The 15755-nt window shown below is 50.4% G+C and overlaps 1 protein-coding gene across 2 annotated transcripts; it reads left to right on the top strand.

The window, feature by feature from the left end:
- Positions 1 to 807: 807 nt before the first annotated feature.
- On the top strand, positions 808 to 15709 carry MASP2 (MBL associated serine protease 2; the record flags this gene model as incomplete). 2 transcript variants are annotated; one of them, XM_079933398.1, is made up of 11 exons in its annotated part: positions 808 to 849; positions 933 to 1164; positions 1286 to 1463; positions 2193 to 2324; positions 4671 to 4867; positions 4941 to 5088; positions 9086 to 9204; positions 10887 to 10965; positions 13030 to 13161; positions 13663 to 13737; positions 14946 to 15709. In XM_079933398.1, the coding sequence occupies exons 1-11, from the start codon at positions 845 to 847 to the stop codon at positions 15707 to 15709; spliced, it is 2061 nt and encodes a 686-aa protein (XP_079789524.1). In that variant the 5' UTR covers positions 808 to 844. The 2 variants fall into 2 exon arrangements, with proteins under 2 accessions (XP_079789524.1, XP_079789523.1); XM_079933397.1 differs by lacking the exons at positions 4671 to 4867; positions 4941 to 5088; positions 9086 to 9204; ... (2 more) ...; positions 13663 to 13737; positions 14946 to 15709 and adding an exon at positions 3418 to 3575.
- Positions 15710 to 15755: the final 46 nt, after the last annotated feature.

Genomic DNA, 15755 nt, shown 5'->3' with positions numbered 1-15755 from the left:
TGAGGCGGCTGAGCCATTTGCGTGTAGAACCTTAAGTCCGTGTCTTTAGGTCTTTCCTCCTGAACTCGTCAACACTTCCCAGGAAAAAGAGAGAAGCCTGGTGGCTGCCAGGTTCTAGGAGTTGAGTCAGAGGAAGGCTGGTCTGTCTGCTTAGTGCCCCTGTTTTCTGTCTGCCCCTCCCATGCTCAGCTGGGCCTGGGACTCTCCATATACTCCCTCCAAGAATAAGTCTCCATGTTTCTGCTGAGGTCGGGGGATGGGAAATAGGGATTGGCAAGATTCTTACATGCGTCCAGAAGGACCTGGTGCCGCCAATTCCTGATTCCACCGCCAACTTAGAGTTGCTTCCTGGAGAGCTGTTTCCACCTGTCCATCTGTTTCCCCAGCTTCCTAAATGTTGATGCCGCCTCCTCTCCCACATTCCCCATCGTCGTGGGCTCGTGTTTTTAAGACTTTTCTCTTCTCTCTTATCGTAGCGTTTCAGGAGGCAAAGGTAGGTGTGTGTGTGTGCCTCCCCCATCTCCGCCTAGAAGCCGTCGCTGCCGAGGTCATTGTCACAGAGACCCTGGGCGACCTCGGAAGTCACACACGGCGGGGGAACCACAGAGGTTCAGGGTGAGGGACAGAGCCAGGATTTGTCCGCGGAGCTGGCTGTCATCCAGGTTCAGCCCCCTGGCTCCTGGAGCATCCTGTCCTGCCTGCCCGGAAGTCTGGGCAGGCAGGAGTCATGGGGTCTGTTCCCAGAATGCCAGGGGCAGGGCGGCTGGGGGCAGGGCCGGCGTTGGACAAACAGATCAAAGGTGAGGCGCCCCGGGGCTCCAGACCGGGCCTGGCCGAGTGCACCATGAGGTGGGTGGAAGCCCCCAGGGTCTCCCCAGCGGGGGTGAGGGGTGAGACTGGGCCTCACCGCCCCTCCCCTGCGCTGTCTTCAGGCTGCTGGTCACCCTGGGTCTGCTGTGGGGCTCGGCAGCCACCACGTCCTCGGGCCCGCAGTGGCCCAAGCCCGTGTTCGGGCGCCTGGCATCTCCTGGCTTCCCAGGCACGTATGCCAACAACCATGAGCAGCGCTGGGCCCTGACGGCGCCCCCCGGCTACCGCCTGCGCCTCTACTTCACTCACTTCCAGCTGGAGCCCTCCTACCTCTGCGAGTACGACTTCGTCAAGGTGCCGGCAGGACGGGCTGGGGCACGGGGACCCCCGGGGGCGGGGGCTGGCCTCGGAGCGCGGGCGGGAGGGCCGGCAGGCCCGGGGTCTCGCCTTCCCCCCGTGACCCGCAACCCCACAGCTGAGCGCCGGGACCACGGTGCTGGCCACGCTGTGCGGGTCAGAGAGCACGGACACGGAGCGGGCGCCCGGCAACACCACCTTCTACTCGCCGGGCTCCAGCCTCGACGTCACCTTCCGCTCCGACTACTCCAACGAGAAGCCGTTCGCGGGCTTCGAGGCCTTCTACTCAGCAGAGGGTGAGCTGAGAGAAGGCCGGTTGGTGCGGGGGGACTGTCTTGGGCCAGACCAGCCCTCCCTTCCGCCCGCCTCCCTGAGGCTGGACTCCTGCCAGACCAGCAGGAGGGCGTCCCCACCTGGTCTGACATCATCACCGCAGTGCAAATATCAGCAACAGCCAGGACCTCTGCTCTAGGCTGAGCCCCATTCAGTGCCAGGTGCTGAGCCAGGACGTCCTCGTGGGCCCCGTGATGCAAGGACCAAGTGAGCCCGTTCACAGGTGGGACGGGTGCCACTGGGCTGAGCGCGGTGTCTGCCTCTGGGCTTCGAGTCTGGCACTTGCTTTCAGATTCTGGCTCCTGCAGGGACTTGCTGTTGGCCTCGGGCAAGTGGCTCAACCTCTCTGTGCTCATCCTGAGACTGCTGCAAGAATTTGGTGAAACCCATATAGAGGCCCACCCACTGGGTTCCCGTGCCGGTCGCTCCTTTCACTAGCTTAGTCACCACGAGCAGGACCATTAAACCGTCATTGGTTTAAAAAAGATGGTATTTAGGTCTCCCTCCAAGTGCTGCAGCGAGGTCGCAGTGACCCTGGGCCTCTAGCGCTCAGCTGGGCATGAGACACCTGCAGACAAGAGGAGGCTCCTCTCAGGTCAGGCCATGTTACTGGAGGGGCCCTAAACCCGAGCCTAGGCCTCAGCGATGTCCCCTCTCCTTCCCCGCTGACTGCCTGCCGGCCCCTCCCCCAGACATCGACGAGTGCCAGGTGCCCCCAGGAGAGGCCCCCACCTGCGAGCACCACTGCCACAATCACCTGGGTGGCTTCTACTGCTCCTGCCGTATGGGCTATGTTCTCCACAGGAACAAGCACACCTGCTCAGGTGAGCTGCAGCTGGAGGGGGACCCTGTGCCCAGCCTGCCCCCACCCTGCCCCAAGACACAGCTGGCTTCTCAAGGCCATAGCTGCTCTGCCCAGGCGACTGGAGGGCCCACTGGCCTTGGTCCACTAGACACTTCTCCTGGGTGACGGCTCCTTTTCAGATCTTCTGTCCCCTCTCACCATCCATCCATCTACCCATCCATCCATCTACCCATCCATCCACCCACCCACCCACCCTCCCACCCATCCACCCACCCACCCTCCCACCCATCCACCCACCCACCCTCCCACCCATCCATCCATCCACCCACCCACCCATCCACCCATCCATCCACCCACCCATACCCCCATCCATCCACCCACCCATCCCCATCCATCCACCCATCCATCCACCCACCCATCCCCATCCATCCACCCATCCATCCACCCACCCATACCCCCATCCATCCCCCCACCCACCCATCCCCCCATCCCCATCCCCCCACCCATCCCCCCACCCATCCCCCTACCCATCCACCCACCCACCCTCTCACCCATCCACCCACCCCACCATCCACCCACCCACTACCCACCCATCCATCCATCCATCCACCCACCCATCCACCCACCCACCCATCCCCATCCACCCATCCCCCCACCCATCCCCCCACCCATCCATCCACCCATCCCCCCACCTAAGCACTCATCCATCCACGTTCTCCAGCTCCTCACCTGCCTCCACCCTGTCCTTGGCTCACTCTCACTCCTCCTCAGCTCATTCACTTGGTGAGCATGTGGTCGGCCCTCACTGTGTACCTGGCCAATCAGGACTCATCCTCCTTGGGGGGCTTCAGGATGAAGGAGTGGGGGCCCTAGGCCTGCCTCACACAAGCTTCCCTCCATGAAACTTCAGCTCAAAGCTGCCGGTTCAGCCCCCAGCAGGCCAACCCCTTTGGCCTCCACGGCCCGGACTCCCCTCTGCGCCCCTGACGGGGGCCTGGACAGAAAACCAGCTGGCGCTCTGGGAGCGAGCAGCCCCCACCCTTGGTGCTGAGCCCGCTCCCCTGCTCAGTGCCCTCCCCCGTGTCTCTCCCCGTCTCTGTTCTCTCTTCCAGAGCAGAGCCTCTAGCCTGCCCTCCGGCTCCGGTCTGGCTCGGGCAAGACCGCTGCAGCCTGCAGCCCCCATTGACCCCGCCCACGGACCTAACAATAAACTCGGCTCCACCTCCACCTGCTGCGTGTCTCTGGGGGGGAAGGGTGAGGGGAGGGCAGCAGTGTGCACTCTGGACCCCCTTCCTTCCCACCCTCACCTCAGCCCGACGGGCCCTAGTTGGTGGGAGCCGCCTCTATGGGGCCACAGGCTCCTTTGCCAGAGGGGCTTGCTCTGTCCTCACCCTCATTTTGATGATGGGGCACCGAGGCCCAGAGAGGGGCAGGGGGCTCACACAGGGGAACCGAGCTCTAGCTACTCCCCCACCAGGAATCCAAGGACTGAGCTCAAAGCATCCTGGGGTCCACCTCCTGTTCAGAGGATACCTCAGATCCTGGGTGTGCTGGGGAGGGGGAGTCTGACCCCGAGCAGAGAGGCCCAAGGAGGTATCGATTCACTGATGGGCAGTCTGGTTGGTCCCCCACATCCGGGGGTGACTCCCTCTGTCCCATGGGGAGCAGCCACGTGGAAGAAGAAAGGCAGTGCTGGGACTCCTCACTTCCTGGAATGCCTGTGTCCCCACCTCTGCCACCTGGGGGATGGGGGGGTAGAACCCTCCTACGAGTGATGCCAACAGACATTCTCTTTGCAAAGGCAGAATCAGCTGTTTCATTGGGGAAAGTGGGTACCAGACTCACTTATGATCAGTGTGGACTTGAACTGCCCTCAATTGCCCCCCAGGGCAGAGCCTAGACCCAGGGAAGGTGGGCAAGGGGAGGCCTTCCTGAGTGTTCCTGGAGGGGGCCCAGGGGAGACTCCTCTCCTGCCACCTCCCCACACCAAATTCCTGTGAACAGGAAAGTCCCCTTCACTTCTGGTGCCCCTTTCCCCCAGGCAGACCCTGACATGGCTCACTCCCCGCACCCCTGGAACTGTGACTCTGGCCCAGGGTTCCCCACACCAGGAGCCTCAGCTTAGGGCCTCCATCCTCCCTGGGGTTGTGAGTGGGGCCCCTGGAGAATGTACCTCCAAGGGTCACTTGTTTCAGCTAAATCCTGGAAGCCAGAGAGACCCCTCCCTAAATTGTCCCTTCAGCCACTGGGTGGGGCGTTCAGTCTCAGGAGATGCCTCTGGGGCTGGCATGTGACAGTGGACAGGTGGCCTGAGCCACGCCGCCTGCGCCTGGCTCACCCCGCCTGTCCTCTCCCCTCTCCCCAGCCCTGTGCTCAGGCCAGGTCTTCACCGCCCGGTCTGGGGTGCTCAGCAGCCCTGGATACCCTCAGCCGTACCCCAAACTCTCCAGCTGCACCTACAGCATCCGCCTGGAGGAGGGGTTCCGTGTCACCCTGGACTTCATGGAGTCCTTTGACGTGGAGATGCACCCTGAGACCCAGTGCCCCTACGACTCCCTGAAGGTCTGGTTCCCCTGGCCGCTGCCTCCCCCTGGCCCGGCAGGTCCTGAGATGACAGGGGCCTCTCCACTTTCAGATTCAAACAGACAAGGAGGAATATGGCCCATTTTGTGGGAAGACGTTGCCCCGCAGGATTGAAACTAAGAGCAACACTGTGACCATCACCTTTGCCACCGATGAGTCGGGGGACCACACGGGCTGGAAGATCCACTACAACAGCACAGGTGAGCGCAGGTGGGGCTCCAATTCGGCAGGGAGCTCTTCCAGAAACATCAAGGAGCCACACAGGATGGAACGCTTCCTGGCCAGGCCTGGGAAGGTGGGGGAGGGAAAAGTTTTCCTTAACCCTCTTAGTGTTCCTGGCTGGGTCTGAAAAGCAACCTGACAGGTTAACAGGAAAAAAAAGCATACATGTTTATGTCATGTAAATTTTATGTGGCACAGGAGACTTTGTAAGGAAATAAAGACTCAGAGAGACAGCTGGACCTGTGCACTTTTGGGCTAGGTTTGCTGAGGTGTATGATAGGCTGAGGAATATGAAGCAAGGGTGGAAAACGGGGTGGGGGAACTTAGGCCTGTTAGGATTGTTCTTGGCATCCTTTTGTCTTTGGTGATAAGGCTTCCCTCTGGGTGTAGGGCAGACACCTCTCACCTGAGGGTCTTATGACCTGCTTCAGGGAAGAAGGGCGAAGGGCGGGGAATCAGAGTGACCTTCCTGCTTCTGCCATTTTCTCAAACTCCCAGCTTAAAATCGTCAACATGCCAAGGTGCCGCATTTTGAGGTAGTGTGTCCTGAACTCCATCAGAAGACAGGCCAGGTTTGAGTGGGGTCGTCTGCGAGGCAGGGGTCCCCTATGGGAAGTGTCGCCCCCCCATTCATCCACCCACCCACCCACCCCTCCATCCAACCATCCCTCCTTCTACCCATCTACCCATCCAAACAGCCATCCTCCTCTCCTGCCCTACCTCTCCCCCTCCCCTCTTCCACTCACCCCTCCATCCAACCATCCCTCCTTCTACCCATCTACCCATCCAAACAGCCATCCTCCTCTCCTGCCCTACCTCTCCCCCTCCCCTCTTCCACTCACCCCTCCATCCAACCATCCCTCCTTCTACCCATTTACCCATCCAAACAGCCATCCTCCTCTCCTTCCCTACCTCTCACCCTCCCCTCTTCCACTCACCCCTCCATCCAACCATCCCTCCTTCTACCCATTTACCCATCCAAACAGCCATCCTCCTCTCCTTCCCTACCTCTCACCCTCCCCTCTTCCATTCACCCCTCCATCCAACCATCCTTCCTTCCATCTGTAGGGGAGGAAATAATAATTTTCCCTCTGCCCTTCCAAATTCTTGGCTGGGAACAAGAGACATTAACGAGAGAAAAAGACACAAGTTTATGAACATGTAGATCTCGTGCATACGTGGGAGATAACACAGGGGAAAATGAGTCTCAGAGGTGGCTTAGAATTCAGGCTTAAACATCTTCAGCTAAAGACAAAAGAGAGAAAGGGTACAGGGGAGTCCAGTTGTGAGGAGGTGACCAGGAAAAGCATGGTAAGCAAGAGTAAGATTCGTTATGGAGATTAAAGACTGTCTTCTTTTTATTGCTTTTGAAATTTAATTTTAGTAAAAAAAAAAATTTCTGTCTTTTCCTTTAAGAGTTTCTAGTGATTTAGTCCTCCTACTCCTGGTACAGAGTTCTGAGACACTCTTACAAAAGGAGATTTCCTCTGTAAACGTAAATTTCCCTTAGAAAAGGGTGCTTTCTACTCTGTTTTCAGAGTCTCTCCTGTGTCTGCTGTTTCATAAGATAATCAGCTCAAAATACAGTTGGCTTCCCACACCGGTGGATGTAGAGCCCATGGATACAGATGGCTGACGCGCTGCCTTGTTTTTTCTTTTGGCCGAGAAGCTTGTGGGATGATGTTAGTTTTCCGACCAGGGATTGAACCCATGCCCTCGGCAGTGAAAGCGCTGAGTCCTAACCACTGGACCGCCAGGGCGTTCCCTCTGCCATTTTGTATAAGGGACTTGAGCAACCGCAGATTTTGGTATCCACGGGGCTCCTGGAACCAATGCCCCGCAGACATCGCGGGACAGCTATAATCCTTATGCCAAGTCATGTTCATGCCACCCCTCACGCACATCCATCTGTCCATCCTTCCCTCCTTCCATCCATCCATCCATCTTATGGATGTGCACTGGGCCCTGTGTGGGGAATACGTAATACCTCTGCTGTCAGTCCAGTCTAGTCACAGCACCATGACCACAGCCCTGTGACAAGCACAGCCGAGCACCAGACACAGTGAGAGTCCAGAGGAGGGACCTGGCCCAGGCAGGGGCCGGGTGCTAACAAAAGGGGCCTGGGACACGAAACATACGAGATTGGATTGAAAGGACAAGTAGGTATTGGAGGAAGGTGGAAGGGTGTTCCAAGTGCAAGGGAAGTGTATGTGCAAAAGCCCAGAGGCTCCGACTTTCCTGGTGTGAGCTGTAAGAGGGTGTGATGGGGTAGGCAGAGATGGGGACTCCCGCCTGACATGGAGGGTTTGGACAGGGAGTCTGCACTCTGCCTCTCAGACCCTCCTCCACCACCTCTTCCTCGTGACAGACCCTCAGACGTAGACGGTAGTTCGTGGTGCCACCTCCTGAGGCACGAGTCCAAGCCCCCCACCTTCGGGCACTGACCTCTGGACCTGTCTGTCCCTCTCACCACTCTCAGCCAACAGGTCTTTCAGGATGTTTTTGGAAAGACAGAGTAGCTGAGCTGGAGAAGCGCCAAAGCAAAACACCCAAGGCCCCAAGCCCGTGCTCAGAGCGCAGGCTGGGTGTCAGACTGCCCGGGTTGGCGTCCCGGCTGTAACGCATCCTGTTTCCTGGCCATGTGACATTGAACCTCTTAACATAACTTTTCTGAGACTTAATGTCGCAATTATCCAATGAAGGACAAAGCTCCTTGGAAAGGTGGGGATTAGTGGGCTAACGCAGAAGACACCGAGTGAGCATGGAGGAGGTGTTGAGTAATTTTAAAAATGAGATTGAATTAGGAAAGATATTAACCTTTGGGCCAGCTCTGTGGGAAAGGGTGGGAGACGGGTCAGTAGGGGAGAGACCAGCACTTTGGGAACATTTCATTTGCTTCTTGTTCATATTTTAAAAGCCTTTTGTTTTCCTGTGGGTCGAAGTAATAAAACTTCTAAAACTGAAGCACTGGTTTCAGAGTGAGTCAGAGGGAAGAGTCAGGTTTGCCAGGCTGGTGGGTGAGAAGGGGCCAGGACAGAGCCTGGAGGTGTGTGTGAAGGGAAATGCCAGCAGGGCCCTGGCCTGGGTATGAGGTGGCCTCGGGAAGCCCTGGCCCCGAGAGGGCCACCTGGAACATCCCTGGAGATTGGTTCCAAGAGGGGAGACTCTGGGGCCTGCCTGGGACTGAGAGTCGCTGCAGGACACAGGGGTCAGCTGCTGGAGGAAGCAGGGGACTGGGCAAATGACCTGCATGGGCTGAGGGGTGGCCTTGGGTGATGGGCAGCCATGGGGCACTGGCTGAAGGCTTGGGGTGACAACAGGCCAGGGTTTGGGGGCCAAAGTGGAAGCCAGCCGTGAGCCCTGTGGGCACGTGCTCACGAGGGATGTATGAGGCTTCCTGAGTGCCAGTCTGGCCCTGAGCCCCGGTGCCTCTCTGAGCCACAGGGGCTGCTGTGAGGGTTCGCTGGCTGCAACCCCCTGTTGCCCAGCCCTTATTAGCAAAGCGATTTCCTCTGTGCTTCACATTTGGTCCTCGCAACAGCCTTAGAAGCTGAGCAAACGTTCTTATCACTCTCAGCTTACAGATGAGGAAACTGAGGATTTCCTGTGATTTTAACCCATGCTGTCCAGCTCTTTCCCCCCCAAGTTACACTCCCCCGGTTTTCAGCAGTGTGTGTGAGGCCCCTGGCGTGGAGCAGATGCTCCCTTTGCCGTGACCATGCTCCCTTACCACGTTCCCGGCTTTCTTTTCATCACTTTGGCTGAAGCCCAGGCCAGGAGACAAATCCTAATTTGTACGATAAGCAGCGAAGAGTTTAATCTTGCCTTTGGTTTTAAATCTTAAGAACTCCACCCCACTGTGGCAAGCTCTCTTTACACGTTGTTTCATTTATAAACCAAGAACTTCTAATTGCTAAATTCAGACTTGCTGCTATAGAGCCAGCTAAACCCCCGACATCTGGTTTCCTTGCGCAGCTCAGCCCTGCCCTGACCCGACGGCACCACCTAACGGCCACATCTCCCCTGTGCAGGCCACATACATCATGAAAGACCGCTTCTTTGTCTTCTGCGAGTCGGGCTACGAACTTCTGCAAGTAAGTTAATACAAAGCTGTTTAAGTGCACCACAATCATGACGGTTTTTGAATGAATACATATTTATATCAGCAAATATGTAAAAGGAAAATGGGGAAACAGCTGTTGTCAGCATGGTGGTTTACTTTGCCTATGATTAAACAATAAAATTCAAAGAAATGATACATTTGCTAAGAGAAACGGCTACAGAGAATTTTCTATTCTTAGGAACTCCGCTTTTTAAAATTTTTTTTAAATTTATTATTTTTGGCTGCGTTGGGTCTTTGTTGCTGTGCATGGGTTTTCTCTAGTTGTGGCGAGGGGGGCGCTACTCTTTGTTGTTTCGGTGGCTTCTCTTGCTGTACAGCACGGGCACCAGGTGCGCGGGATTCAGTAGTTATGGCTCGTGGGCCCTGGAGCACAGGCTCAGTAGCTGTGGCCCACGGGCCCAGTTGCTCCGCGGCATGTGGGATCTTCCCGGACCAGGGCTCGAACCCGTGTCCCCTGCACTGGCAGGCAGATTCTCAACCACTGCGCCACCAGGGAAACCCATAACTCTGCTTTTTAAAAAAGCTTTTTCTTTCTCTTTTTTTTTTTTGAAAGCTGGCGATTAAAATGAACACCTTTTCTCTGTTCACACACATTACAGCAGCTCTTGGTAAAGCAGCTGAAATGTTTGTCATGTGCTCTGTGTTATCACCTTGCATTAAATCAAGCTCCTCCTGGTCAAATGACCTTTACATGAAACAACTCCTGGGCCCACAAAAAAATTAAATGGCCCTTGGAAACAGTATATTCTGCAAAGTTATAAACAGTGACCACTGTTAAGGGAGAAGGAGGATAATTTCAAAAAATGCTTAGTGTGTTTCTTTAGGGGCACAGGTTAGAGATTCACATGCCCTCTTTATGTTCTTCAAAATGTCACTGAATCCCAGTGGTAAAAAGCAATAACACTGAAAAGATAGCTGGTTATGCAACCAGTCCTGTGGAGGGACAACCGCCCCCGACCCTCAAAAAAGTGAGACACTTTGCTCAGCTTGTAAACTTCTCGGCGGGCTCTTTCCACAGCAACTTGGACCCAAGCCTGTTCAGTTTCTGAGGAAAAAAGAAGTCATCCTGCTCTCCTTCGAAGCATAAAGCTTCAGTCAAAGCCACCTGCTTTCATTTTAAAGTCTGATTTTAGAAAAATATTTAAATAAGTCAAAAATGTCCCGCTAAATATTAGCAATGGAAAGTGATTGAGGACACACATGCGAAGCTTCTGGAAATATTGATATTTTAAATAACTTTCCTCCAGTTAATAGCCGCAGGCTAGAAAAATCCAGACACATCCACGTCTGATCAGGCTGATCTTCCCCAAACTTTTGACTGTCACCCTTTGGCACTTTACATAAAGAAATGGTGGAACACCAGCAGGAACTTGTGAGAAATCTGACGTATTCTTGGATTAAGTGGAAAGCGGAAAATATAAACTGCTGCAGAGGTCAACATCTTTAAAACTGATACACACACATAGGTGACATCACCAACAAGTACACACATGTATCAAGGCAGTTGGGCTGCGTGTCCAGTCATGTGGGTGCATCACCCCCTTGGGAGCATCTCTTGAAACACTCGAAGAAGAACTATCGTGGGAGCAGAGATTTGGGGAGTGGTTTCCTGATATAAACAAGGAAATTAATATTTTCTCAATTCCTCTTTAGGGTTATTGGCCCCTGAAATCATTTGTTGCAGTCTGTCAGACAGATGGATCTTGGGACCAACCGATGCCGGAGTGCAGCAGTACGTATGTGTGACCACAACGCCTGTAGCTGCTTCTGCTACTATTGCTGCTTCTGGTATTTTTAAAGAATGATTTATCAGGGCCTGAATTCCAAATTTGCTTCTCATCCTCAGTCTCTCAGAGCACTTTTAAGAGGTTAAAACAGGACCAAGCTACTAGAAAAAGTATTTGCTTCAGAAAAGTATGGTATTTAAAAATATTTTTCTAAGTATAAAATACTCATAAAAGATGGGAAATAGAGAAAATTACCAACATTATAATACTCATAATCCCGCCGTATCAGAGTATAGTCACTCTCGTTATTTTGGTGCATAGCCCTCCAATTACATATATCACACATGTAAACATGTACAGGCTACTGTTTGTAGGGGCATATACGCATCAAACTGGGATAATGGTGTTCACTACCATTTTGTGAACTAAGAATCACGTACCTTATTTTTAATATTTTTAAAATTATGATACGTGTTAAATGGAAAAACCATATAAATTCACAAAAATATACAGTGAAAGCCTCTCTTGCCCAAATCCTCAAACTACCTGTAAGACACTGGGATCCATTCCTTCTTACTCTTTATTTCCTATACTATTTATACTAACATATCTCACTTACTTTTGAACTAAATCTGACTGCAATGTACTCTTCCCCCCAACATTGTTGGGTTATCGTTCCACAACAATCCAAGCACTCATAGGGCTGCTCCTTCTTTTTAATGACTGCATAGTATTCCATCAGAGGACCTATGCTTTTTGTTTCATGTGATTTCTATTGTTTCCAGTTTACTATTACATACGCTGCCATAGTTAACACCTCTGTACGTATACTTTCACATATTTTTTAAAAATAAATTTATTTAGTTTTTGGCTGCATTGGGTCTTCGTTGTTGTGCACAGGCTTCCTCTAGTTGCACTGAGCGGGGGCTACTCTCCGCCACGGCACGCTGTCCCCTCACTGCAGTGGCCTCTCCCGTTGCAAAGCACAGGCTCCAGGCGTGCAGGCCTCAGTAGTTGTGGCTCGCGTTCTCCAGAGCGCAGGCCCAGTAGTTGTGCCACACGGGCCTACTTGCTCCGTGGCATGTGGGATCCTCCCGGACCAGGGCTCGAACCCGCGTCCCCTGCATTGGCAGGTGGACTCCTAACCACTGCACCAGCAGGGAAGTCCCTACTTTCACATATTTTTTTGCAAGGGTTTCTACGAAATTCCTAGGGGAATATTTTTATTTCAAAATTTATATTCCCGTGAGACTACCAATTCTTTACTACCAATTCTTTTAGTTTAAAAACCAGTAAAGAGCTGGCACCGAAGGACTGTTGGACTAAGGTATGGGTTAGAGCCCTGATTCTGCCACTTTTCACTGGGTAGTTACGGGCATCTCATCTGTGGAGAATTAAGGCAACGTAGACAACGCTCTTGACACAAAGCCAGACACACTGCTATTAAGTTGCTAAAAACGATTTACCTTTTAAAATCCACAGAAGTACATCAACAATTTTTAGATGTCTGTGTACAAAACTATGACTTTTAGACTGGTATCACTTTGTTTCACAAATTGGTTATGTCACATTAGTAATGTCCTAACAGTTGTGAATTCTAACCCAAACTCAAGGTATTATGACTTCCAGGTCTTCTAAAAAGGTCAACTTAGGGAAAGGATCATAAGAACAAGTTCTTCGGTCTTCTTTGTTCTATTTTTTAGGCTAACCAAATTGTACCATTTAACATCAAACCAGACTGTATAGGCACATGCAGCCTGTGCTGTTTTCTTTCGTGAGTGCTAAGAAGTCCAAGTAGTTTCAAATTCCCTTCCTTTAGGGAAGGCATCATACAACTCCTTGCCTAGGGCCTTCACTTCAACCTAGCCATTTAGTTAGGAACAGAGATGAGAGTGATGCTTTCAAATCACACTAAGGCGATTCTCTCCATTTTCAGAGATGAAATGATGTCCATCTTGAATATGACTTCAAGTTATAACAACACACAGCACAACCACTATCAGTCTCCACATCGTTTTAATGTTAGGATTCAAAGTACAAACTGACTTTCCCTCTCCCATGTTTATTAGTTGTTGACTGTGGCCCTCCTGATGACCTACCCAGTGGCCAAGTGGACTATATAACGGGTGCCGAGGTGACCATATACAAAGCTGTGGTTAAATATCGCTGTAATGAGTTCTACACAATGAGAACAGATGATGGTAAGCAAATTGTTCAAAGTTGGGGGTGGGTGATATTTGGAACCTAAGCCCTCATGATCTGAAAACAGACTTAGCCAACATTTCTGGCTAAGGCTAGACAAAAGATTAAAAGGCACTTCTTCCACCTGCGAAGTGAAATATTATAGCTGAAGTGACTTTAATGTCAATTTGCAAGAATCTGAAAACAGATCTTATCTAGTAAATGACTACTACAAACACACAATATATTCCAAATGGTTTAATTTAACAAGTCAAAACCTTATCATTAAGCACTTAAGATCTTGATACATATTCAAGTTACACATCTAAAAGGTTTCCACTTTGCAAGCATACATGGTAATGCAGAGACCTCCTATTTATGAAATCATGTAAAATGGTTATTCAGACGCCTCTGTTTCCCACTGATGCTCAGGAATCTGCATTTTCGAGGGGGTATTCAAGCAAATGACAACCACCTTTGCACATGCAGTTAAACATTTTTGCTCTTTCAATGATTTGCAGGTAAATATGTGTGTGAGGCTGATGGATTCTGGACGAGCTCCAAAGGAGAAAAATCACCCCCCGTCTGTGAGCCTGGTAATGGATACATTTATACACGAGATTCATAACTGATGGAAAGTAGAACTGGGTAGCAGACAGTAAGTAGTGCTTCAGCTGTGTAGGCAGAAATGTAACTTCAGCACTTGGCTCTTAGACCAGCTTATTATTTCCAAATAGTATGTTCTCATTACCCCTTCCATATGGAGAGGTTGTTGGTGCTGACTGTATCAGTCATTTGATTATTTTTGACCTTACAACTAGGCAAGCATAAAAAATTAAATGATTTTTAAAATTATCTTGAACCATTTATACATTTATAAACATGATTTCTTCTCTTTAAAAATGCTATTAAAACCCAAAGCTAATAACCTCATTATTTCCCTAAGCAATTGTTTTCAATGACATCTAGTTTTTAAACATTAATGCAATTTGCCTTTTAACGGTACTTAAAAAAATGCTTTACCAGAATCTGCTCTGAAGATATAGTTGAGTGCTTAAAAAAAAAAATCAGAAAGGTAATAATATACTCATCACCCCTGTGCTATTTGGCTTAAATTAGTCTTTTTTAAAAACCTGCATCTTAGCTGACAACAATGTTTGTAAGCTTTAATAAGAGTATTCTGCCACAACAGGAAACATATTTGCTACATTTATGAGCATATTTAGTTAGCAATACATAATAAAGTTTAGTGTTTGGAAGAAACAACTAGACCCAAAATAATTTCTGAACCTGAAGGTTCCTGGCTACAACTGCAACATTCTAATTTTTTAAAAACATTTTAATGTACAAAGGTGAAAGTAATTCTGCAAATCCTATGATAGTGACCTTAGTTTCTGCTTTCCCAGAACTACATGGTAAATACCCCATTTTACAAGTAGGAAAACAGAAGCAATGAAAAGGTTATTTTTCACTTCCTACGCACGTCAGCTCAGACAATTCCTGTTCGCCCTATTAAATATTTTCCCAATTGCAAGACCAAATTATTTTACCAAAACAAATCAGTTTCTAAAAGTTAATTTTCACTCACCTCATTTTCTGCAGAGCTAAAAAATACCAAATGGTTTTATCAGGTCTTTGAACAGTGTTTTAAGCAGTCTCACTTGCCTGTATAGGTGGACACCCACCAAATTATGTGATACAATTTTTGGTTGACATTACATATACACAACTCCAAAGTGGTAATAATTGGAGAAAAAACACCATCGGGTTTCTATAAAGGCTCTATACATCTTTTTTCCCCCAGTTTGTGGAATATCCACCCGTACCACAGAAGGTCGTATATATGGAGGACAAAATGCAAAGCTTGGCGATTTTCCTTGGCAAGCCCTGTTATTAGGTAAAACTGTAGCAGCAGGTGCACTTCTATATGACAACTGGATCCTAACAGCTGCTCATGCTGTATATGAGCAAAGAGGAGACGCCTCCTCCCTAGACATTAGAATGGGTGCCCTGAAGAGACTGTCACCTCATTATACACAAGCCTGGGCCGAGGCCATTTTTATACATGAACGTTACACTCATAATGCTGGTTACGATAATGACATAGCATTGATTAAATTGAAGAACAAAGTTGTATTAAATAGAAACATCATGCCTATTTGTTTGCCAAGAAAAGAAGCCGAATGCTTCATGAGAACCAATGATATTGGAACTGCATCTGGATGGGGATTAACCCAAAGGGGTTTTCTTGCCAGAAATCTAATGTTTGTTGACATACCAGTTGTTGACCATCAAAACTGTACTGCGGCATATGCAAAGAAGTCCTATCCGGGGGGAAGGGTAACTGACAACATGCTTTGTGCTGGTTTAGAAAGTGGGGGCAAGGACAGCTGTAAAGGCGACAGTGGGGGGGCATTAGTGTTTCTACATAATGAGACACAGAAATGGTTTGTGGGAGGAATAGTGTCCTGGGGTTCCATCAATTGTGGGGAAGCAGATCAGTATGGGGTCTACACAAAAGTCATTAACTATATTCCCTGGATCAAGAACATAATTAATAGTTTTTAACTTGTGTGTCTCCAGTGAGTACATGATTCTTTGTTCTAAAAAATAC

This window comes from Stenella coeruleoalba, assembly GCF_951394435.1.
Source record: "Stenella coeruleoalba genome assembly, chromosome: 1".
Classification (NCBI taxonomy): Eukaryota; Metazoa; Chordata; class Mammalia; order Artiodactyla; family Delphinidae; genus Stenella; species Stenella coeruleoalba.
Note: the sequence above shows the minus strand (reverse complement) of the source record. Positions and strands in the feature narration are given on the sequence as shown.